This window comes from Camelina sativa, chromosome 17 (assembly GCF_030686135.1).
Source record: "Camelina sativa cultivar CO46 ecotype springtype chromosome 17, ASM3068613v1".
Lineage (NCBI taxonomy): Eukaryota > Viridiplantae > Streptophyta > Magnoliopsida > Brassicales > Brassicaceae > Camelina > Camelina sativa.
The window spans coordinates 3,310,149-3,333,608 of NC_141896.1; the positions used below are offsets into that span (position 1 = coordinate 3,310,149).

At 38.4% G+C, this 23,460-nt stretch overlaps 4 protein-coding genes across 7 annotated transcripts; all 4 read left to right on the forward strand.

The window, feature by feature from the left end:
* The first annotated feature begins 29 nt into the window (after positions 1 to 29).
* Positions 30 to 5,671, forward strand: LOC104755059 (serine/threonine-protein kinase EDR1). Of its 2 annotated transcripts, none has more exons than XM_087494796.1 (13): positions 30 to 613; positions 959 to 1,381; positions 1,751 to 1,854; positions 1,938 to 3,025; positions 3,273 to 3,313; positions 3,775 to 3,843; positions 4,291 to 4,391; positions 4,478 to 4,556; positions 4,651 to 4,749; positions 4,847 to 4,915; positions 5,040 to 5,089; positions 5,195 to 5,371; positions 5,463 to 5,671. In XM_087494796.1, the coding sequence occupies exons 1-13, from the start codon at positions 188 to 190 to the stop codon at positions 5,545 to 5,547; spliced, it is 2,811 nt and encodes a 936-aa protein (XP_087350922.1). In that variant the 5' UTR covers positions 30 to 187; the 3' UTR covers positions 5,548 to 5,671. The 2 variants fall into 2 exon arrangements, 1 of the variants encoding a protein (XP_087350922.1); XR_015586594.1 differs by having other exon boundaries at positions 64 to 613; positions 4,233 to 4,391.
* Positions 5,672 to 5,945: 274 nt separating this feature from the next.
* Positions 5,946 to 15,145, forward strand: LOC104755060 (myosin-9). 2 transcript variants are annotated; one of them, XM_087494795.1, is made up of 38 exons: positions 5,946 to 6,460; positions 6,613 to 6,741; positions 6,848 to 6,991; positions 7,080 to 7,225; positions 7,315 to 7,471; positions 7,571 to 7,629; positions 7,716 to 7,875; positions 7,949 to 8,098; positions 8,201 to 8,337; positions 8,415 to 8,561; positions 8,646 to 8,747; positions 8,832 to 8,889; positions 8,986 to 9,087; positions 9,186 to 9,223; positions 9,308 to 9,434; positions 9,514 to 9,684; positions 9,813 to 9,944; positions 10,093 to 10,202; positions 10,276 to 10,336; positions 10,456 to 10,633; positions 10,754 to 10,959; positions 11,048 to 11,167; positions 11,513 to 11,611; positions 11,695 to 11,916; positions 12,038 to 12,177; positions 12,284 to 12,395; positions 12,499 to 12,546; positions 12,646 to 12,897; positions 12,988 to 13,143; positions 13,236 to 13,442; positions 13,533 to 13,676; positions 13,763 to 13,833; positions 13,938 to 14,037; positions 14,106 to 14,162; positions 14,244 to 14,300; positions 14,435 to 14,515; positions 14,607 to 14,689; positions 14,797 to 15,145. In XM_087494795.1, exons 1-38 carry the CDS (start codon positions 6,458 to 6,460, stop codon positions 14,918 to 14,920), a joined length of 4,590 nt encoding a protein of 1,529 aa, XP_087350921.1. In that variant the 5' UTR covers positions 5,946 to 6,457; the 3' UTR covers positions 14,921 to 15,145. The 2 variants fall into 2 exon arrangements, with proteins under 2 accessions (XP_087350921.1, XP_087350920.1); XM_087494794.1 differs by having other exon boundaries at positions 6,321 to 6,460; positions 7,949 to 8,337.
* Positions 15,108 to 19,132, forward strand: LOC104755061 (uncharacterized). Of its 2 annotated transcripts, none has more exons than XM_010477384.2 (11): positions 15,108 to 15,692; positions 15,807 to 15,938; positions 16,149 to 16,190; positions 16,297 to 16,441; positions 16,731 to 16,960; positions 17,114 to 17,171; positions 17,382 to 17,459; positions 17,607 to 17,695; positions 18,042 to 18,123; positions 18,427 to 18,606; positions 18,810 to 19,132. In XM_010477384.2, the coding sequence occupies exons 2-11, from the start codon at positions 15,826 to 15,828 to the stop codon at positions 18,945 to 18,947; spliced, it is 1,155 nt and encodes a 384-aa protein (XP_010475686.1). In that variant the 5' UTR covers positions 15,108 to 15,692; positions 15,807 to 15,825; the 3' UTR covers positions 18,948 to 19,132. The 2 variants fall into 2 exon arrangements, with proteins under 2 accessions (XP_010475686.1, XP_010475687.1); XM_010477385.3 differs by having other exon boundaries at positions 15,482 to 15,692; positions 16,302 to 16,441.
* A 675-nt stretch (positions 19,133 to 19,807) lies between these two features.
* LOC104755062 (protein CORTICAL MICROTUBULE DISORDERING 2) lies at positions 19,808 to 23,439 on the forward strand. Its single transcript, XM_010477386.3, has 4 exons — positions 19,808 to 21,325; positions 21,624 to 21,923; positions 22,128 to 22,219; positions 22,351 to 23,439. Exons 1-4 carry the CDS (start codon positions 20,336 to 20,338, stop codon positions 23,213 to 23,215), a joined length of 2,247 nt encoding a protein of 748 aa, XP_010475688.2. The 5' UTR covers positions 19,808 to 20,335; the 3' UTR covers positions 23,216 to 23,439.
* The last annotated feature ends 21 nt before the right edge of the window (positions 23,440 to 23,460 follow it).

Consider the following 23,460-nt stretch of genomic DNA (forward strand, 5'->3'; position numbering starts at 1 on the left):
CTAAATCCTTCATCTTAATTGGATAATTTAACAAAAAAGGTCAAAACAGTGGCATAATCGTAAATCCGGGAAACTTAGTCCCTCCCCATTCCTTTTAACTCGCCGGCTTAAGTTTCGTTTCCGTCACTCCCACCACTTTTTTTTGATTTTGACCAACGGAAGAAGAAGAATCTGAAAAGAGAGACCGATGAAGCATATTTTCAAGAAGCTACACAGAGGTGGGAATCAAGAGCAGCTGAATCGAACCAACGATGCTGTTCCCTCTTCTACATCCGATCAAAATCGGATTCACGTTTCTTCTGCTAATCCTCCTCCTCCTCAAGCTACCCCTTCTTCTGTCGCCGAAACGGTTCCGGTGACCGCACCTGCTTCTTCGATGACTTCTCCTTCTCCTACTGCTGCTTCCAACCGTGCCGATTACATGTCGTCCGAGGAGGAGTATCAAGTTCAGTTAGCCCTAGCGATCAGTGCTTCGAATTCGCTGTCCAGCGAGGATCCGGAGAAGCATCAGATCCGAGCGGCCACGTTGCTGAGCTTAGGAAGTCATCAACGGATGGACTCTAGGAGGGATTCGTCGGAGGTGGTGGCCCAGAGGTTATCGAGACAGTACTGGGTTAGTCTTCTTTCTCTTGTTATCTAGGGAAATGCTGAATTCTCTCTTTGTTTGTTTTCGAGTCTCGAGTCATAAACAATTCAAGCGGAATTTAACATTCCATGGTTGTGGGTATTCTTATTGAATTACTGGATTCCATAGCTAATTGAATTTCAGATTGAATTGCATTGCTCCTTTACTGATCTGTATGCTAAAGAAGCTTCTGTCTGGTGATTTTTGTTGTTGTTGTTGCACCTGCTTAGCTTTGTTTCCTCTAATCTACCTAACTATGTGGGCCAAATGTCTTGCCGATTTGGTACTGCCTACATGATCTTACATGAATAACATGTTTTGAACGATTCCTAGGAATATGGAGTGCTTGACTATGAGGAGAAAGTTGTCGATAGTTTCTACGATGTGTACAGTCTATCCACAGACTCTACAAAGCAGGGAGAAATGCCATCGCTGGAAGATCTTGAAAGCAATCATGGAACCCCTGGCTTTGAAGCTGTTGTTGTAAATCGACCTATTGATCCTTCCCTGGATGAGCTGCTACAGATTGCACAATGCATTGCACTGGATTGTCCTACTACCAGTGTCAGTGTGTTGGTACAGAGGCTGGCTGAACTTGTCACAGAGCATATGGGTGGATCTGCGGAAGATTCCAATACAGTGTTGGCAAGGTGGACTGAAAAAAGCAGCGAGTTCAAGGCAGCATTGAATACTTGTGTATTCCCTATTGGATTTGTAAATATTGGTATCTCTAGGCATCGTGCTCTGCTTTTCAAGGTAATTTTCTAAATCCTCTTCTTGGATTTACTCTCTTGGTTTATCATACTTGTGGCTAGTAATGAAATCATATGTGAAGAATGACTGAACAAATCTCTTTCGCTGTGAATTGAATACCAAGCTTTTTTGGTTGTGTGGATTTAAAGTTCAAAACCTTTTCTTTTAAATATTTAATGAGAACCTCTTGCGTTGGATTCTGCCCTGAGTCACTGCTTGTGGTACTTCAGTATCAACTGATCTCTGTTAAGTAAATCTGAGTTAATTGATTGCCTTCAGCCTTGCCTAAATCAGATATCTACAACTATTTTTTCGCACCTAAGTAGATAATTTTGGAAATTGATCGTGGACAGTTTACTTCTGCCAATGTAGGTTTTGGCAGATAGTGTAAGGTTACCTTGTAGGTTGGTAAAAGGTAGCCACTACACAGGGAATGAGGATGATGCTGTGAACACAATAAGACTGGAAGATGAAAGGTAATTGTTTGACCTTTTCACTATGATTCCAGTAAAAAAAACTATTTTTTTGCACAAAAGTAACATATCTCCTCTCTTTTCAGAGAGTACTTGGTTGATCTTATGACAGATCCTGGGACGCTTATACCTGCTGATTTTGCAAGTGGTAAGGATTATACCGTTGAGTCATATAACTCACATGGAAACAACTTCCCTACAGCTCAGTTGTCAAATGACATCAAGCATTCAGCGCCAAAGGTGTCGGAAGGTGAAGGCAGTAGTCAGAGTTCTATGGCCCACAATAGTTCGTCTTTGAATAGAAGGCCAGAGGCTGAAAGGACAGATTCCTCAACCCCAAAGTTGGCCCCACTTCGGAACGTAGATTTGAGCGCTTCACCTTCTAGCGTACCGAGTTCTAGTCAGTTGGAGAATATTTCCTCTACAGCAATTGCAAAGGGAAATCGAGGAGCCATAAATGACTGTTCAAGAACGAATATGAATATAGTTCCATACAATCAGAACAGTGAGGAAGACCCAAAAAACCTTTTCGCAGACCTGAACCCATTTCAAAATAAGGGAGCTGACAAGCTGTTTATGCCCACTAAATCAGGTTTGAATAGTGTTGATGATTTTCATCAACAAAAAAATAATCCTCTGGTTGGTAGATCACCTGCACCAATGATGTGGAAGAATTACAGCTGCAATGAAGCCCCAAAGAGAAAGGAGAATCTTCAGCTCCATCGTGAACCTCGTTATGGAAACTCTAATTCCTCATATGCTACCTCCAGCTCCAATGGAGTTGTTCCATCAAATGTGCCTGGCAGAGACAATATGACATTTGTGTCACCGGTTGCTGCTTCACCACCCTTCACATCCCCTGGAAATCAGTTCACACCAAGTATGGTGGAGGATATGAACAGAAACACCAACGATGAACTACATCTCCAGCATAATGCTGCTCATGTGGTACATGGACACCAAAAGGATGAATCTCATATCCACGATCATAGAAAGTACACAAGTGATGACATATCTACTGGGTGTGATCTGAGGCTTAAGGATCACGAAAGTACAAGTTCATCTCTTGATTCCACATCTTACCGGAATGATCCTCAAGTTCTTGATGATGCAGATGTTGGTGAATGTGAAATTCCTTGGAATGATCTTGTTATTGGGGAGAGAATAGGATTAGGTAATGTGATCTGCCATTTATTTTTACATGTTTGAAATATTAAACTACTTAGTATTTGTTTTCTTCCCTTTTCTGACGGCAACTAGTTAGTAGTACTGTATCTATTGGGAGAAAACTTTTATAGCATAGCCCCTTTCTACCATCTACATTTGCCTTTTAACTAGAATAGCTATGACATTAACACTTTAGGTAGCATATAACTTTTTTTGGAAATCAGTTGTTCTAATGCTTATTTTATTGTGGTTAGGTTCCTATGGAGAGGTCTATAATGCCGACTGGAATGGCACGGTTAGTTTTTTTATAACCTTACAGTTGACTTCAGAAGATTAAGGAGCACGCATCTGGCTGTTATCTGGAACTTCAAAATTTATTAGCCCGTAGGATTTGTTAGTGCTTAGAAGACTTAAAGACAATATTTAATGACTGAGTTCAAAGAGCTAAATTGCAGCGCCTAAATGCATGTTTTGTTATTTTTAATAGTCAAACAGTGATTGTGTTCTTTAAGTGAATCGTGTTTGAAGAGCACTTTTAGTTTTAGATAGGCTTGTTTCAGTCACTAGCCACAAATGCATCAGGGGCCTCCATGATATTACTTTGCATTCTCTCATCAGTATAAGCTCTTGTCTTGTTACTTTTCAATAATTTTCGTGATTTAAACTAGCCTTCTGTGTCTGCCCATGCTGATTTTCTTCACAAAAGTAGAAGGTTTCAACTTTAATTTTCTTCTTCTTTGTTATGGTTGGATTTAGGAAGTTGCTGTCAAGAAATTTTTGGACCAGGACTTCTCAGGTGCTGCTTTGGCCGAGTTCAGAAGCGAAGTAAGCCATAAATTCACTAGCGTTGTTTTACTAGTATTCTTAGCTGCTAGTGATTACGATAGTAAATGAGGATATTAAATTAGGTCAAAAATCTTCATTACAAGAGGCCAATCAGGGAAGGGATAGCTTACCTTTTTTATATGATCTCACTTCTTAACTTGGGCAGTATCTGGATGGCACAATCAAATTATCACTAGTAATGATTGTGTGTAGTTTATATTGTATGTAATCCTCCAATGTAAGCATAATGGGTAGAATCCATAGTAGTGAGGAGCCTTTGGAACCTTTTCATAAGATTCTCAAAGCTAATTCTTGGGATCAGGGATTTCTGCTGAAGGAGGTTACTCATTTATTTATTTTGGTTGTAACCACTATGGCATACGTTGCAGCTGCTTATATTCATGCCTTTGGATTCCCACTCTTATTTTCAATATTCCGTATCTGAAGGTACGTATCATGCGAAGATTGCGTCATCCAAATGTTGTATTCTTCCTTGGGGCTGTTACTCGTCCTCCAAACCTTTCCATCGTCACAGAGTATCTGCCAAGGTTTGTTTCATCGTCTTGTTATGAAATCAATTGCATATGAGATTTTGAGCACTCAACGACTTTCTTCTGTAATTCTATAATTGTAGAGGAAGCTTGTATCGAATCCTTCATCGGCCCAAATCTCAGATTGATGAGCGGCGGCGAATAAAAATGGCCCTTGATGTGGTAAAAAAATAGATCCATATATCAAATTCCATGTCCCCTGGCTTATTTAGTTTAAAATAGTCACTAAAATTCAGATCATATTATTACTTTTCAGGCAATGGGGATGAATTGCTTACACACCAGCACACCAACAATTGTTCATCGTGATTTAAAAACACCAAACCTTTTGGTTGATAACAACTGGAATGTTAAGGTAAGTAGACATTATTTTCGAAGCTGTCCAACTAATAGACTTGTTTACTCTGATGTCATATGATTAGATTTTGTTTTTTATCTCACTCACCTTGCAGGTCGGTGATTTTGGGTTGTCTCGCTTAAAGCACAATACCTTTTTATCCTCAAAATCAACTGCTGGAACGGTGAGAACACAAATCTCCTTGATGTCACTGCTTTTTGATAGACATCCAAATTTCCAGCTGGCATGCTCGTAATTTGGGGGTATTGGCTTATTTCTCTGATCACATGCATTCTTAATTTTGCTAGCCCGAATGGATGGCTCCAGAAGTTCTACGGAATGAGCCATCAAATGAAAAGTGAGTTAGCTTAGAAGCTCAGTTCTGTACTTTGGCTCTACTTTACTCTTATTTTCACCTTTTCCCAAGGAGAATTGAAAAAAATGGCGGCTGGTTTTTCCGCAGGTGTGATGTATACAGTTTTGGGGTAATACTTTGGGAACTAGCAACATTGAGATGTCCATGGCGAGGAATGAATCCAATGCAAGTAGTTGGAGCAGTTGGTTTCCAGAATCGTCGGCTTGAGATCCCCAAGGAACTTGATCCTGTGGTGGGAAGGATCATCTTGGAATGTTGGCAAACGTAAGTGATTGAAACAAAACTGAAAACACTCTTGAGAATCTGTGCCCAAGTGAATAATGTCGGTTGATTTATGTTTTTGTTGTTTGGGCAGGGATCCGAATCTGCGGCCATCCTTTGCTCAGCTGACGGAAGTGCTGAAGCCTTTGAACCGGCTGGTGCTTCCTTCACCACAGTAATTGGCAAAACTGTGAATATGTGAAAGAGAGTGGTTTAATCAATCATATAGTAGAGTATATTGCCTCTGGTGCTGCGCAGAGTTATTATTATTACACATAAGCCAGCCTAGAAAATATTGAGGAATGTAAATGAAATCAATGTACACTATGTTTCGGTGTATTTGCTGCTATAGGAAAAAAGCCGCTATGCTGTGCTTATATTATTTGTTTCTCCCAAAAAAACATCATTCTATTAATATACTAATCAGGTTCATTGATGGTTTTAGTGATACGCCATCTGATACCAATCAAAATTATAAGATTAAACCCAAACAATAGCTGAAGTTCCAAACTAAAACAAACTCGCTTTGGGGTTATATTAGGTATAAATAAAATATTATTATTTTGAGAGAGAGAGTGTACGTGGTGAGTTGCGAGTGCGAGGACAAAGACTGATTAAGGTCCACGAATTGGCGCGAATTCCATGGGGAAGAAAGAAACCTAGCGAAGTCCAAGGATGATGAATCCTCCCTCTGGCGAACAACAATGTCACTCTCTCTCTCCCTCTCTGTCCTATTTACTCCTTCCTACAATCACTCTTTCACCTCTTTTCTTCCCCTCTCTCTCTCTCTCGATCTCGATCTCGATCTCGATTGCGCCCAATCTCATGCTTCCGTTTCATCAGTTTCTGGCGATTCCGTCGTTTTGCTTTTGTTCTGGGTGACCCTTTTCCCTGAGGATATCTTGAAATTGTGGGTTGATTTTGTTTCATGAGAGTTTGTCCGAATCTCCGGTGTTGTCTGTTTGTATTGGAATCTGCAGAATTTTGTAGATTTCTTGCGTAATAAGTCACCTCGTCCCAATTCACTGCGGTAAAATGTCCCAAGGATTGGATTATTGTGAAGAAGAAAAGACAGACTAATACTGGATAATGGTACGGTGTGAACGTCTTACTTTCCTTAGGTTTTCATGTTTAATTGTTCTGTGAATGTAGAAGCATCTCAACACTCTCCTCGTATCGTTTCATATAAAGCTGCTTGTTGTTTTTAGCATTATCAACACTCTCTTGCTTTTGTTAAATTGCAGGGAACTCCAGTAAATATCATTGTAGGTTCTCATGTGTGGGTTGAAGATCCAGATATTGCTTGGGTTGATGGTGAGGTTGAAAAGATCAATGGACAAGAAGTTGTGATCCAAGCCACAACTGGCAAGCAGGTTCTTGCCAGTCATCTCAATCGCCTAAACTGTAGCATTTTCAACTTGGCACCTTTACTGTAATCCTAAAAACTGAGTTATATTTCTCTGTTGTTGACTTGTATAGGTTACTGCAAAGTTGTCAAAGATATACCCAAAGGATGTGGAAGCTCCTGCGGGTGGTGTCGATGACATGACAAAGCTCTCCTATTTGCATGAACCTGGTGTTCTTCAGAACTTGAAGATCAGATATGAACTTAATGAGATCTATGTTAGTATCTCTTACACTATGTTGTAGAGACCTTAAGTTTTACTACTATTATCTGTCTTGACCTTAATTCTATAATTGTTCATGACAGACATACACAGGAAACATCCTTATCGCTATTAATCCATTTCAACGATTGCCTCACATCTATGATGCCCATATGATGCAACAATACAAAGGAGCACCATTTGGAGAACTAAGCCCTCATGTTTTTGCAGTTGCTGATGTTGCATATAGGTGATTGTTCATATATTTATATATATAGTATGATCTACACATAATAAATATGCTGTCAGTGTAAAACGTCCTTTTATCTATACACTCAGGGCCATGATCAATGAGGGAAAAAGCAATTCCATTCTTGTAAGTGGCGAGAGCGGAGCAGGAAAAACTGAAACTACTAAGATGCTTATGAGATACCTCGCATACTTGGGAGGTCGTGCGGTTACAGAAGGACGGACTGTTGAACAACAAGTTCTTGAAGTAATGGCTTTTCTATCTTTCTTTTCTGTGATCTTCTTATATATGTATGGTCCCTACTGGAGATTAATCTACTAACTTGTTTGTAATATCTGCGTCCAGTCAAATCCTGTCCTTGAAGCCTTTGGGAACGCAAAAACTGTGAGGAATAACAACTCAAGGTGATGCAAAATCTAGTTATAATAGTGCACATCTGTATCTATTGTTGGGACTTTACCTGATTGTTTACTATGCTTTTTTGGCACAGTCGCTTTGGTAAATTTGTTGAAATTCAATTTGATAAGCAAGGAAGAATATCTGGAGCTGCTATAAGGACCTATCTTCTAGAGAGGTCTCGTGTGTGTCAAATCTCTGATCCGGAGCGCAATTACCACTGCTTCTACCTTCTTTGTGCCGCACCACAGGAGGTAAGTTCGGTTAAGTTATTGGAATATATCTTGTTCCCCAAGAACTAGCCATATGATTTGATTGAACTAACAGGAAATTGAAAAGTACAAGCTCGGTCATCCAAAGACCTTTCATTATCTGAACCAGTCCAAGTGCTTCGAGCTTGTCGGTATAAGCGATGCTCATGATTATCTTGCAACAAGGAGAGCTATGGATATTGTTGGAATTAGCGAGAAGGAACAGGTCGGTTTGTGTAAGAAACTACAGTTAGTATGTTGCATATTCATTTTAGTTTCCTACACTTCTTTATTGATGATGAACTTAATTCTGCCTTTGTATCAACAGGAAGCAATTTTTAGAGTGGTAGCTGCGATTCTTCATATTGGAAACATCGAATTTACTAAGGGGAAAGAAGTGGATTCATCAGTTCCCAAGGATGATAAGGCGAAATTTCATCTTAAAACTGCAGCGGAACTTCTCATGTAAAAAACATTGTCTCTGAGGAGTCCTCTAAAATGTGTTATCAGTTGAGGCAAGCTAATTGTAAGTCTCGTTACAGGTGTGATTTAAAGGCACTTGAAGATGCGTTATGTAAACGTGTTATGATCACACCCGAGGAAGTTATCAAGAGAAGTCTTGATCCACAGAGTGCTGTGACCAGCAGAGACGGTCTCGCTAAGACAGTCTATTCTCGATTGTTCGACTGGTAAGTGGTTGGTTTAGGGGACAAGATCAAGATAACTGATATTTACATATTTGATGCTAAGTGAATATCTCTAGTAATGTGCAGGTTGGTAGACAAGATTAATAACTCGATTGGACAAGATGCCAATTCTAGATCTCTAATTGGAGTTCTGGACATTTACGGATTTGAAAGCTTCAAAACTAACAGGTAAATGAATCTCTATGCTGTCAAAGGCTCACAGATATGCATTTTATCATCCTCTGCTAATAGCCTAATACCCTTCTGCTGCAGTTTTGAACAGTTCTGTATTAATTTCACTAATGAGAAGTTGCAGCAGCATTTCAATCAGGTAGGTTCTTGATTGCAGAGGAAAACGGTTTATCAATCCCAGCTGTGATTCTCAAATAGGCTTTTTGAATACTCTGGTTTTTCTTTGCTGCTTCAGCACGTTTTCAAGATGGAACAGGAAGAGTACACAAAAGAAGCAATAAATTGGAGTTACATTGAATTTGTGGACAATCAAGATGTTCTCGATCTTATAGAAAAGGTCATTTCTTAACCAAGAAAGGACATTGTTATCAAGGCAACCCCCTTATACCTGTTGTATTTTTGTCTGACTTTTCACTTTTTCTTTTCCACCTGCAGAAGCCTGGTGGGATTGTTGCTCTCCTAGATGAAGCTTGGTAATGTTAAATATCAAACAAGTTCCATATGAAAGAAGAAGTGATTATGTTCTTGGTTTGAATTAACAAGGTGTGATTTTTCAGCATGTTTCCAAAGTCAACCCACGAAACATTTGCAAACAAGCTATATCAGACTTTTAAGAACCACAAGCGCTTTGTCAAACCAAAACTCTCTCGAACAGATTTCGCCGTTGCTCATTATGCTGGAGAAGTAGGTTCTTTCTTTCTCCCTTCGAAGAAAGTTCACTTTGTAAACACACACAGGTCTCTCATATCTTCTAAATTTTCAGGTTCTATATCAATCTGAACTATTTCTGGATAAAAACAAGGATTATGTGATCCCTGAACACCAAGATTTGCTGGGGGCTTCCAAATGTCCTTTTGTCGTGGGTCTTTTCCCTCCACTCCCGGAAGAAACATCTAAATCCTCAAAGTTTTCATCCATTGGTTCTCGTTTTAAGGTGCCAAAGCTTATATCAGATGTTCAGCATTAACTGTTTTAAGGAAGAATGGCTAACTACTCGAGAAGACTAATATTTTCTTAACAACAAGTAGATGTTACAACTAATTATTGGCCTGGTTGATGCAGATGCAACTCCAGCAACTGATGGAAACATTAAATTCTACTGAGCCTCACTACATCAGATGTGTGAAGCCTAACAATCTTCTAAAGCCTGCCATATTTGAGAATGTGAACATCATGCAGCAACTGCGATGTGGTGTAAGTAAATATAAGATAATATTTTGACAATGGATTTGTTCTAAACATAATGGGTTCTAAAAACCTTTTCATGTTTCAAATTTCCTGCGAAGTAATGACAGAAAAGTATGTACTAATATAACTCATAACCTTCATGTTGTCTTTCCAGGGTGTTTTAGAGGCGATCAGAATTAGTTGTGCAGGGTATCCAACTCGTAAACCGTTCTTTGAGTTCATAAACCGTTTTGGACTTCTATCTCCTGCTGCTTTAGAAGGGAAGTAAGTAAAAAAACCATTCTCTCTAGCTGATCAAATTGTACTATTTACAGATTTTCTGACTTCTCCTGAACAGCTTCGATGAGAAGGTAGCATCCCAAAAGATCTTGGACAACATGGGACTCAAAGGATACCAGGTAACAGGTCCTCAAGTGTTATGGAACCAATTGTATAGTATTGGTGCTGCAATGGGATATGGTTCAGTGACCCCAGAGTTTTACTTAAACCAAATGGAAAACATCTTTTGATAATGCAGATTGGTAAAACAAAGGTCTTCTTACGGGCTGGTCAGATGGCTGAACTCGACGCTAGAAGGGCCGAGGTGCTAAGTAGTGCTGCAAAAAAAATTCAGAGGCGAATACGAACTCATCAGGCTCAGAAAAGATTTATGGTTCTGAGAAAGGCCACAATATCTCTTCAGGCTATATGTAGAGGTGAGCCATCTACTTGCTCAATCGCTTTCTGTGGAATTTAGAAGGGCATTAACTTTGTCACAGTTAAGAATGATCTGCTGAATATTGAAAATGTTTATGTAACTTTTGTAAATATCGTAGGGAGACTTTCCTGCAAACTTTACGAAAATTTGAGACGAGAAGCTGCTGTTATGAAGATTCAGAAGAATGGTCGGAGATATTGTTCTAGAAAATCATATAAAAAGCTCCATGTCGCTTCTCTTGTTGTACAGACTGGTTTAAGAGCAATGTCTGCTCGTAAACAATTCAGATTCAGGAAGCAAACAAAGGCTGCCACAATTGTTCAGGTTTCTGTTCTTGCGAGAACTACACGCTCTAATATTATGTTAGGTATCTCATGATCATTAACGCATAGTTTCCTGCTACTAATGGCAGGCTCAGTGGCGTAGTCACAGAGCAATCTCGTACTACAAAAAGCTTAAAAATGGGGTGATCCTATCTCAAACACGATGGAGAGGCAGACTTGCTAAGAGAGAACTTAGGAAGCTCAAAATGGTACAACTATTTAATGTGGATTTGCTAATAATGTTCCTTTATTATTCACATATATATATATACATCACACTGCCAAAAGCCTATTAGAATAATACATCATGTTTTCCTTGGAAACTAGCATGCCATGTACGTGGAGATGGGAACTTTTCATCGGCAAGGATTTAGTCTTTTGAAAAATACTTTCGAAATCAGGATTTTAGTTCAAGAGTTCTTGAAGCTGAAACTGAAATTTTTTATTGTTTTCTTTCTTTCGTAGTAACTAAGTGACTGCTTTAAACATTAGATTTGCTGCTGTTATGATTGTGGATACTCGGTTAACTATGCAACAACATTTCTTATTTTCAGGCTTCAAGGGAAACAGGAGCACTTAAAGAGGCAAAGGATATGCTTGAAAAGAAAGTCGAAGAACTCACATACCGTGTCCAGTTGGAGAAACGTTCGAGGGTACGTATTTGCTAAAGAAACATCATTATAATTGATCATTTTGAAGTAGATGTATAATGTCTAGCACTGAACTAATTTTGCAGAGTGACTTAGAAGAAGCAAAGACTCAGGAGATAGCAAAACTTCAGAGTTCATTCGAGGAAATGCGGAAGAAAGTTGAAGAGACAAATGCGTTGCTTGTGAAGGAACGCGAAGCTGCAAAGAAAGCCGCAGAAGAAGCTCCTCCTGTTATTAAGGAAACACAAGTTTTAGTTGAAGATACCAAGAAGATTGAATTAATGACGGAGGAATTGGAGAGTGTAAAGGTACCGCTGTCAGTGGCTATCAATGTCCACTCAGTTGTCTGAAATTACTTTTCAATTCCATCTAAATTTGAGATTTACATTCATTTTTACTTAGCATCAGTAATCATTTGTGTTGCAACAGGCTACTCTAGAAAACGAGAAACAAAGAGCTGATGATGCAGTGGGGAAATTCGAAGAAGCTCAAGAGTCTCTTGAAGACAAAAAGAAAAAACTGGAAGAGTCAGAGAAGAAAGGTCAGCAACTCCAAGAATCCCTGACAAGGTAAGCATATATCATAAAGTATTGTTATTAATATCTTTCTGTTCATCATGATTTGCGGGTAATTCATTCTCCTCTGAGCTGAAACAAGAAGATAATGTGATCCCAGGATGGAGGAAAAGTGCAGCAACTTAGAATCGGAGAATAAAGTCTTACGGCAACAGGCTGTCTCCATGGCACCAAATAAATTTCTCTCTGGCCGCTCCCGGTCCATTTTACAGGTAACTGAAACAGTAAAATTCAAATAAATAAATGAAACCACATGTATCTTTTTGTTGCTTTTGCCTGAACTTGATGACTTAACCATCTGTTTAATAAAAACAGAGAGGTTCGGAGAGTGGTCATTTTGCAGTGGATGCGAGGTCAAACTTGGTAAATAAGTTAACTAATTTGGTTTGGATCGTCTGTCCGAATCATATCTAGGTTTCGGATTAATTTAATGATGAAGCAATGGATTTCAATTTGAATCAGGATCTGCATAGCCATTCGATGAATAGAGATCCCTCAGAAGTGGAAGATAAACCACAGAAATCATTAAACGAGAAGCAGCAAGAAAATCACGAGCTACTTATCCGCTGCATTGTTCAACACTTGGGTTTCCAAGGGAACAGACCTATCACAGCATGTATCATTTACAAATGCCTACTGCAATGGAGGTCATTTGAAGTCGAAAGAACCAGTGTCTTTGATCGCATTATTCAGACAATAGGCCATGCTATTGAGGTAATTTGCATGAGCTTCCTAATTTTCTTAGGTATTTAATTGTGATTGCAAGTGTATCGGAGAGTAACCTTGTGAAAGTTGATCTCTCAGACTCAAGATAACAACAATACATTGGCCTATTGGTTATCCAATACTTCAACACTCCTCTTACTCCTCCAGCGCACGCTCAAAGCTAGTGGTGCAGCTGGGATGGCTCCACAACGCCGCCGTTCATCTTCTGCCACTCTATTTGGAAGGATGAATCAGGTATATTATATATGGTTTGAGATCCATCAACACAATGTAGCAAAATCTTCGTGATTCATTATAAGTTTTAACTTTGAGAATGTCCATTATAGAGTTTCCGCGGGGCACCCCCAGGTGTAAATTTTGCCATGATAAACGGTACTGCGGGAGGTGGAGCAGATACCTTAAGACAAGTTGAAGCAAAATATCCGGCTTTACTGTTTAAGCAGCAACTCACAGCTTATGTTGAAAAGATATATGGAATGATTCGGGATAACTTGAAGAAAGAGATTTCTCCGCTCCTTGGATTGTGCATTCAGGTATGCCGTTAATTATAGCCACCACGTTCATCAGGACAAAATGAAGTTTTTTACCGCTAAATGAATTTGTCTGTCTGCAACTTCAAATAGGCGCCAAGAACATCGAGGGCAAGTTTAGTTAAAGGAGCATCTCGTTCCGTTGGCAACACTGCAGCTCAGCAAGCACTGATTGCCCACTGGCAAGGAATTGTCAAGAGCCTTACAAATTTCCTTAATACTCTGAAATCAAACAATGTGAGTTCCTTCATGATTTCATTTCCTCTAAATATAAACAAGTTCTGGACTGCCCTGAGTTTAAACCTTCTAATTATGCTTTTTAGGTTCCTTCATTCTTGGTTCGTAAGGTGTTTACGCAGATATTCTCATTCATCAATGTTCAGCTGTTTAACAGGTTTTTCCGGGGCTCATTTGTATCTAAAACACTATTATCTCTAGACTCAAAACATTGCTAGCTATCTTCTACTAATCAAATGCTTCCTTTGTTGTCCCCAACAGTCTTTTATTGAGACGCGAGTGTTGTTCATTTAGCAATGGCGAGTACGTCAAAGCCGGCTTGTCTGAATTGGAACATTGGTGTTTCAAGGCAACAGATGAGGTAACTCGCGTAGTTAATTATCACTCTGTTATTAATAACTCAACAAAAACTAACAACAACAATTGCAGTATGCGGGTTCTTCATGGGATGAGCTTAAGCATATCAGACAGGCCATTGGGTTTCTGGTAACATTTCCTTATCTTCTATCTGAACCTTAAGGATAGTCCCATGAGGGTAAACCATATTTATGCTTGCTCCAACGACAGGTCATACACCAAAAACCAAAGAAAAATCTTGATGAGATCAGCCATGATCTTTGCCCGGTAAGTTTTTTCAGTCCAAATATGATTCGACTCTTCTACATTCCATATGAAACACTATCCAATTTGCTTACAAATGTCATAAAAGGTCAGAGCTTTGTAGTTTGCATTTGCTGATAAATTGAAACTGTGGACAGGTACTAAGCATACAACAGCTATACAGGATCAGTACGATGTACTGGGATGACAAATATGGCACTCACAGCGTCTCCCCGGACGTAAGTCACCTTAAGCCACTGTCTGATGATCTGATCTGTGTGATTATATCATTTAGTTAGCTAATATATAACTTTCTCTCAATAAATATAGGTGATAGCAAATATGAGGGTTCTAATGACAGAAGATTCGAACAATGCTGTTAGCAACTCATTCCTTTTGGATGACGACTCCAGGTTTAACTTCATTTACTAACAAAAATACCAATAAGATTTCGTTTTCGGGGGCAGTTGATCGATGAAGTCTTCTTCTAATTGGGTGTGGTTTATAAATGATGTTGCAGCATCCCTTTCTCGGTTGATGATTTATCAAAGTCGATGGAGAGGTTTGAAATTGCGGATATCGAACCGCCACCTTTAATCCGGGAGAATTCAGGATTTAGCTTCTTATTACCAGTCTCTGATTGATCTTTTTTTTTTTTTTTTTGTCTCTACCACCATTATACATCACACACCAACGGTCAACGGAAACATATTTTTTAGTTTCTTTAGTGATTGATTGATTTGTGACTCTCCAAGTAATAATTACTTTTTTTTTGTGCCCTTGAAACAAGATTTGATTCCATTCTTTTTAAGATACATCATTTGATGTTGAATTGTTGATTACTAAATTAACAAGGTTTTGTATCTTCTTAACGATCCTTCATACTTTTCTTATCTCTCTTCTCGATCACTACTGCGTGTGAAGTGAAAGAGTATTTTGTAAATCGTACGAAAATAGAAATTACCTGACCGGGTCGTAAACCGGGTTTTTTTTTGTTTAAGTTAAAAATATTTTTTAATTTATTTTTCTAAATTATAATTTTTGAAAATTTGATAGGAGATATCATAATTAAAAATTCAAAGAAAATCATATATTATTGAATTTCAGTACCAGATTGTAACAATTTAACATGCAAAAATAGTCTTATAAAAATCTTTTAATTGTTAGATAGATGATTATTTAAAATAAACAAACAAGTAAATGTCTTTTTTTTTTTTTTGTCAAATTAGTAAATTTCTTTGTGTAAAAAAGTAAAATATACAAAGAGCTTTAATTATTTTCTCAGTCGTCGTCGTCGTCGTCTGCTCCATTCTTTTCCGTTCCCTTCCACGCCTCCGCCGGTTAGCTGATCTTTTTACCGGAGTTTCATCGCGGACGCCGAATTCTCTCTCTCTTTGGTGCTGGTAACTTCATTAGGTAGATCTTTGTGAAACCCATATGCATTAGAGACTACAAATCTCAATCGGAGACGCATATTGTTAGTTAGATTCGGAAAACCTCACAATCGATTTCAACTTTTTTGTGTTTTAGATTTTCATCTTCCAAAATAATGAAGATTGTTATACTCGTAATGCTTCTCTGTTACTCGTTCGCCTTCTCTTCTGGGGATACGACTATTCACACGAACAATTGGGCTGTCTTGGTCTGCACTTCTCGCTTCTGGTATACTCCCTCCTCCTCCTCTTAATTCGGATTAGTGTTCATCTTTTGCAATTTGGTTCCATCTCTTTGTATTGAAATAGAACCAAGGACCTTATAAGAGAGAGGATGCTTGATTGATAAACCTGTTCTAGTTACCAAATTATATAACTATCTGCCTAAAGTTACATGTCTCGTCCATACTAACCTATTGCTGTGGTTGTTATTTCTCAGGTTTAACTACCGGCACATGGCCAATACTCTGTCCCTCTATAGGTGATACCTCTTTTTGCTTTCCCTTAACTGAAACCTTTTTATCTTGGAATAACCGTTCATGGAGGTTGTTCTCTTCACATTTTGTTTCTTAACTTGGTGTTTCTAGGACAGTCAAGAGACTTGGAATACCAGATGAGAGGATTATTCTGATGTTGGCAGATGATATGGCCTGTAATGCTAGAAATGAATATCCTGCTCAAGTTTTTAATAATGAAAACCACAAACTTAACCTGTATGGAGATAACGTTGAGGTAAATTTCTAGTTGAATGACATTTCTCCAAGGGTTTAACAAAACGAATGTAGTAGTGAAGGTTCTGTCTAGAGTAGGTATGTTAGAAGTATATGCATCTTAGCCTTCATATTTATAAGCACAGAATCATTTTATTGTTGTATTCTGCGATTTCTTATTCTCTGTGTTTCCATAAGATTGCTCGCTGCCAACATATATACATTTTCTATTATGGTGCTCCCAGGCCATATAATATAACAGACATGTTTTCCGGAAGAAAGGCTGATTGTATGAAATCATTCTCACTCAGGTAGATTATCGTGGGTATGAGGTAACAGTTGAAAACTTCTTACGGGTTTTAACTGGGCGTCATGAGAATGCTGTTCCAAGGTCAAAGCGTCTTCTCAGTGATGAGGGTAGCCATATTCTGCTGTACATGACTGGGCATGGAGGTGATGAGTTTCTAAAGTTTCAAGATGCAGAAGAACTCCAGAGTCACGATTTAGCAGATGCTGTTAAACAAATGAAAGAGAAGCGTAGGTATGTGTCACATTTATGGAGTTTCTCAAGTCATATCTGTGTCTTGAAAATCTGGCTTTTCCATGGGCCATTTCTTGCTGGAAAAAATAATATTCAGTTTTTGTCCATCTTAATTAAGTTTTGACTCTAATGACAATTTTTTGGCTAGCCCAGATTCAAGGAGTTGATGATAATGGTTGACACTTGCCAAGCTGCCACTCTCTTTAATCAGGTACATCTTAACGCACTTTTTCAGGATTATTTCGTCTTTATATTTCAGTACGCTAAAATTTTTGTTTTTGCTCTGCCTTTTCGAGTTAATATGTTGATATCCTAGTAGTATCTTCACAGCTTATGTGAGCTTGTTTTTAGCAGTTAATCCACCCAATGTACGAAAATTTTCTCTGACGTTGTTAATTTTCTGAAACAATTGTTTCCATAGCTTCAATCTCCTGGTGTTTTGGCTATTGGTAGCAGTCTGAAAGGGGAGAACTCATATTCCCATCACCTGGACTCAGATGTAAGTGCCTTTCACTATATCATGAATGGAAAGTACTATTACAATATCAAGGGGGAACTTTTCAGTGAAATCATCATATTGTTTACGGATTGTTTCTTCTTTTTATCATTGTATTGCTGCCCAATTCTTATATTGTTTTTGCTACAGGTTGGTGTATCTGTTGTTGATCGGTTTACATATTACACTCTTGCATTCTTTGAGAGGCTCAATATTTATGACAATGCATCACTTAACAGGTACAATAGCTATGCAACTCTTGTCACGAACATTATGCTGACGTTTTATATGATATTTCTTTTCACTTTAACTATATTTGACGACATCGTGATTGTTGAATTGACTAAAGAGACAAATAAATGGTTTGATGTCTGACTAAACCTTTTCTGGTTGTCTGAACTCCCTTGTAAATTCTGGTCATATTTTGGAACTTTTCGTGTGTACCAGTTCTAATATTTTAGCGAGTTATCTTTGTCTCAGGATTTTTACGTATGACAATTTTAGGATCATTGTTAGATTTGATACTCCTTTTTAAACTGAACTCTCTGAGCTACAAACATTTGTTCTCCCCTTGCTATTGTGCAGTTTATTTAGGTCCTACGATCCGAAACTGCTAATGTCTACTGCCTACTACCGGACTGATCTTTATCAACCACATCTGGCGGAGGTAAGGAGGAATTGATTGTGCAATGTCACGTTTTTTAATTTAATGTCAGCTTAAATTACTATTCTGTTGTGACCAATCAAGACCAAGTTACCTAGGTTTTAGCTGCTTGTTATGTTGGGGATCAGTCTTGGATTTTCCATAAGTTCACTGTTATTACATGATCACGGAAACGATATTGATTTAGATGAAAAGCTTGCACCTTCCGGATATGTTTGACGTTTGTTTCTGTTTTTTATGAACTACAGTACTGTCTTAAGATGATTATTTACTCATTCTCCAAGTTTACTTATTATGGAAAATTAGGTGCCTGTCACAAATTTCTTCGGTTCAGTTATGGAGACTATTCATACTGATTCAGTTTACAAAGCTTTCTCAAGTAAAACGTCCAATAATAAGATCAATTCTGAGATGCCAGTCAATCAACTTTCTGAGCACGATGAGCTTCAGAAGGCAAACATCCCAAACGATGAGTTGAAAACTGAGGTAACTGGCTATACTCCCTTGTCCCTTCACTGATTTTATTATACTTTGGCTTGAGTACTTTACATACAGAATACTGTATATTAGAATTGAATTATGAATTTGAGCTGGTGTTAGGGTCTTAAGCATGCTTTGTGGCTTGTGTTCATGATTTTGCTGGATTTGACTAGATGAACTGAGATCAGGTGTTATGTTTGTTGATGCAGAAGCAAAAATGCCCATATACACAAATGCGGGTAGACTTGCACGAGAAACTGGAGAAGTTTGAAAATGTTGATACTGTGGTTAACCTCGGCATAGCGGTGATGGTTTTCGTTGTAATGATCTCATCATCTTTGCTATGATGATATATCTATGAGCAGTTCTTAATAGAAGATGATGATGATGATGAATTTGATAATCATCTCCACTTCACTTAATCTCTGTTGTATAATTTTCACTGTTACAGCTTCACATCCATGTTCTGTTATTTTTATTTTACACAATGCCTTGAAATTTCCTCAAGATGAAGATATTATTGACTCACAAATGGTAGATGCAGATTAAAACTTGGCTACTTTTTGCAAACCTAGATCGTTCATGTTCACTCGGCAAGAATAAAATCTGCATAAAGCTAGGGTAACAAGGTTAAGGTTCAGGAATCATCCTAACCGTTGACTAGAAAGCTCAGTTGGAGGAGGTTTGGTAAGCTTGGTAATAAATGTGAAAAATAAAACAATATTCTATTCTTAATTTGATTGGGATACTGCAACTTTATTCTTGAGTACTTGATAAAGTAATAAAAGTATTGTTACTATGCAGCTATGCTAATTAGCAGGAGTTTATTGAAACCATGATTTTAGAGGATTTATTGTAAAATTCTTTCAAATTCCATCTAAAATAATGAAATTTGTATTTATGTATTTTTAACTTAACAAATCCTTTCAAATCCTCCATAATTCTTAAAAATCGTTAAAATCAAAAACCACATATTGTTTTAGATGATAGTAAAATTTAAATTAGATTTTTAAATCATCAGTTCAATAACGATAAAAAATTTTCATCTTTTTGAATACAAATCATTTACTTCAGCTTTGTTTCTTACCCAAAATAAATATTGTGAAATCTCTAGTAATTTTTTTTCATAATAAACGTATAAAACTCAAAATAAAATATAATTCATTTGCACATACAAGTGTATAGGTAACAGAAAAAGATAGATAATAGAACCAAGTAAAATGGAAGATGCAGTGGTGTAGCCGCATAAGGCGCAACGCAACAAAAAAAAGAAAAATAGTTTGCCATCTTTTTCTCAACTCCTGAAACTGAGTCTGACTCTTTACTTACTTCTTTTATTGCTCTCTCATTCTTAATATCAAATTAATATAGGTAAAGGGCCTGTACTGTCCAGAAGAAGAGAGAGACTGTGTGTGTATAATAATAGACCACCACCAAAAACACACAACACAACAACACCCCAACACAGCAGAGAGAGAGAAGAAGTATCTCTCTCTCTATCTCTCTTCACATTATTTTCACATTCCTCTTTGCTTTTTGCTGTTCAAAACCTATCTGTCCTCTTTCTCCCACAAAAATAATTACTATTAAATACTAAATAAAAAAAAACTTGTGTCCCTCTTTTGATTTCTCCTCCCATTGGAATCCACCCAAACAAAACAACACTCAATTTAGCTTCTGAGATCTGAAGAACGTCTCTCTTTGAGATCCCCGTCGGTGATGCGCTACGAAGCAGATGGCGAATCTAGTCCCTGGTGTATTACTCAAGCTTCTCCAGCATATGAACACCGACGTCAAAATCGCCGGTGAACACAGGTCCTCTCTCTTACAAGTCGTCAGTATCGTTCCCGCTTTAGCCGGAGGAGAGCTTTTCCCTAACCAAGGGTTTTACCTCAGAGTCTCTGATTCCTCTCACGCCACTTACGTCTCTTTACCTGACGAACACGACGATTTGATTCTTAGTGATAAGATCCAATTAGGTCAATTCATTCATGTCGATAGAGTTGAGTCTTCTTCCCCTGTTCCGATTCTTCGTGGTGTTAGACCTGTTCCTGGTAGGCATCCTTGCGTTGGTGATCCTGAAGATATCGTAGCTACTCACTCTCTAGGGTTTCTTAGTGATGACAAGGTTATTGATAACGGTGCTGCTGCTAATTCCAAACCCAAAGAGAGAGTCAAGGCACCTGTGATGAAAGGAGTGGTTTCTAATGGGAGTGAGGGTGAGAGAATAGTAGGGAACAGACTGAGTGTAAGTATCTCTAGGGATGAATCTTCTGAGGGTAAGAAGCCTGCGTCTGCTTTATTTCGAGCTAAGTCTGCTAAATCGGGTTTGAGTTTGGATGTAAAGAAGGAATCTTTAGGGAAGCTGAAGACTTCTTCTGGTTCTAAGTCTATACCTTCTTCGCCTACTAGTTGTTATTCACTGCCTAATTCTTTTGCAAAGTTTGCAAATGGGATTAAGCAGCAACAGAATGTGAAGCCTAAGGTGTTGGAGAAAGGTTCTCCTAGGATGGGGTTGGTAGATAAAGGGAGGTCTCTTGTCAAACCGGAGAGTCCAAGTGTTGGGAAAAAGCTTCCCATGATTAAGAATTTTGTGCAAGGGATTGAGTTTGGAGCTAAGGCGTTGAGGAAAAGCTGGGAAGGGAATTTAGATATCAGGAGTTCAGATAGATCTAAATCTAGCCTTTCCAGACGTGATATAACCCCTGATTCCCGGAATTCAACAGTAAGCTTTTTGGATTTATCTTTCTTGATTTTATTGTTTGCCAAAGAGTACTTTTTTAGACATGTGAAGTGGCATTTAGACAATTCCTCCTATTCATCATTACTTGATTTGAAGCTGAAACCAGTTGTTTGAGAAATTGGTTTCTATTCCTTGGGTTTTGTATCATACTTTCGCCTGTTTTCCTTATCAGTTTCTTGTTTTATTTTCCATCTGAATTCATCTGTAACTACATGATTTGTGATTACTTTTTACTGTTTTCAATTTTCTGAATATTGCTTGTATTTTATTTGGTTGCTAGGCGGCACGGAAAAGCACATCGAGTGAGAAGTTGCCAAGCAAACAGGAGAGGGCTAATGTATTTGTAAGATCATCGAAGGAGCAAAATAAGATTCAGCCAACCAAGAAAGTCGAGACAACCGGAATACTGGACACCAAAGATAAAACGAGTAGGCCTAAATCTAAATCTGTCGAGAAGAAATCTATTGCAGAGAATGGATTGCCTGGGAATTTGGTGAAAGTCCCTGTTAATGGTAAAAGATTAGCAGCGGGCAATATCCAGTGGAGTTCACTCCCTTCATCTCTTTCGAGGATGGGACAGGTATACTGCTCTTGGAAGTTGGATCCTCATATGTGCTTGCTTTATGATTAGGCTTTGAAGCATCTGTAGTGATTAAGAAAATTCACTTTCAAAGTTCAAAACAACCAGTTTAGAAATTCATTCATTTTTAGAAAGTTTATGCATGTTATGTTTTAATCTTAGGCATCATGCTTATTGAGTCCTTGCTGCTGTCGATATTTGCAGGAAGTCTTGAGGCATAGAGATGCTGCCCAAGGTGTCGCAATAGAGGCCATGCAAGAAGCCTCTGCTTCTGAGAGCTTACTTCAATGCCTCATGTGCGTAATATCTTAACAAAAGTTATTCATTGGCTGGCTTTGGAAGAGATAAAACATAAATGTTTGTCTCTAAATGTAACTGTTACCGTCTAAGTTGTTTCTAAACTTTATTCTGCTTTTCCTTTTTGTAGTATGTACAGCGATCTTATGTCAACAGCGAAGGAAGATGATCCGTTGCCAGTTGTTGAGCAGTTCCTGAAGCTCCATTCTGGTTTGAAGAACGTTCAAATAATAACAGAGTCATTGTCCAGATTAATTTGTCCGATGTCTTCCCCAGAAAATGAAGAAAACAAATCCGAGGAAGCTATAAAGGCAGCATCAGAAAAACAAAAATTGGCAGCCTCGTGGGTCCAAGCTGCGTTGGTCACTAACTTATCTCCCTTTTCTGTCTACTCTAACAAACCAGCCAAACTTGCTGCCTCCAAGAGCAAACCTCTGATCATACTTGAGAGCCCGGGTAGTAATTCCTCCGGTAAACCTCGTGGGAGTGTACAAAACAAGCCGACGATTGGATCTAAACTCGTAGCACAAGGCATGATTCGTAAACACAGGGAGAACAGTAGCAGCCAAAAGGCCACATCAGTAGCAGGTTCAGAGTCTCCACCGCTAAACTGGGTGAAAGGGAATGGTCTAAACGAGGCAACTGATCTTGCAGAGAAGTTGCAAATGGTTTCACAAGATTGGTTTTTGGGTTTTGTAGAGAGATTCTTGGACGCTGACGTGATTACATCTTCGAATCTGAATCTGTCTGATAACGGACAGATCGCCGGGATGCTGTCTCAGCTCAAGAGTGTGAATGATTGGTTAGATGATATTGGGTCCAAAGAAGATGAAGAAGGATTACAAGAAGTCTCTAAAGAAACAATCGATCGATTACGGAAGAAGATCTACGAGTATCTGTTGACACATGTTGAGTCGGCAGCTGCAGCACTTGGTAATGGTGGCTCCGTCTCTTCTCCTAGACCCAAACCAATCGAAACCAAAGCAAAGAGATAAAACGATGGATGAAGAAGCTTCGACGTGTTTGTGGTTTCTTCTGTATATATATGAAAATTGGCGGCCAACTTCTTCTGTATAATTCCAGACATCACTAAGAAAGCCTACCGACGTGAAACGTTTGGTATTTTATTCAGACAGATACTCACTAAAGAAGAGCCTATTGGTTCAAAAGATTTCAATATTTCTTTTTTAATCCATTTTTATAAACTGTATTTTTTCTATCGGTTAAAATCTTACAACAA

Coding starts and splice junctions, on each gene's coding strand:
- LOC104755059 (XM_087494796.1), top strand. CDS start 188: ATGAAGCATATTTTCAAGAAGCTACACAGAGGTGGGAATCAAGAGCAG. Junction 4,750..4,846: donor ATAACAACTGGAATGTTAAG/GTAAGTAGACAT, acceptor CTCACCTTGCAG/GTCGGTGATTTTGGGTTGTC. Junction 4,916..5,039: donor CAAAATCAACTGCTGGAACG/GTGAGAACACAA, acceptor TAATTTTGCTAG/CCCGAATGGATGGCTCCAGA.
- LOC104755060 (XM_087494794.1), top strand. Junction 9,945..10,092: donor TGCAGCAACTGCGATGTGGT/GTAAGTAAATAT, acceptor TTGTCTTTCCAG/GGTGTTTTAGAGGCGATCAG. Junction 11,168..11,512: donor AACTTAGGAAGCTCAAAATG/GTACAACTATTT, acceptor TCTTATTTTCAG/GCTTCAAGGGAAACAGGAGC.
- LOC104755061 (XM_010477384.2), top strand. CDS start 15,826: ATGAAGATTGTTATACTCGTAATGCTTCTCTGTTACTCGTTCGCCTTC. Junction 16,961..17,113: donor CAAATGAAAGAGAAGCGTAG/GTATGTGTCACA, acceptor TGGCTAGCCCAG/ATTCAAGGAGTTGATGATAA. Junction 18,607..18,809: donor ACGATGAGTTGAAAACTGAG/GTAACTGGCTAT, acceptor TTGTTGATGCAG/AAGCAAAAATGCCCATATAC.
- LOC104755062 (XM_010477386.3), top strand. CDS start 20,336: ATGGCGAATCTAGTCCCTGGTGTATTACTCAAGCTTCTCCAGCATATG. Junction 21,326..21,623: donor CTGATTCCCGGAATTCAACA/GTAAGCTTTTTG, acceptor TTTGGTTGCTAG/GCGGCACGGAAAAGCACATC. Junction 21,924..22,127: donor CTCTTTCGAGGATGGGACAG/GTATACTGCTCT, acceptor CGATATTTGCAG/GAAGTCTTGAGGCATAGAGA.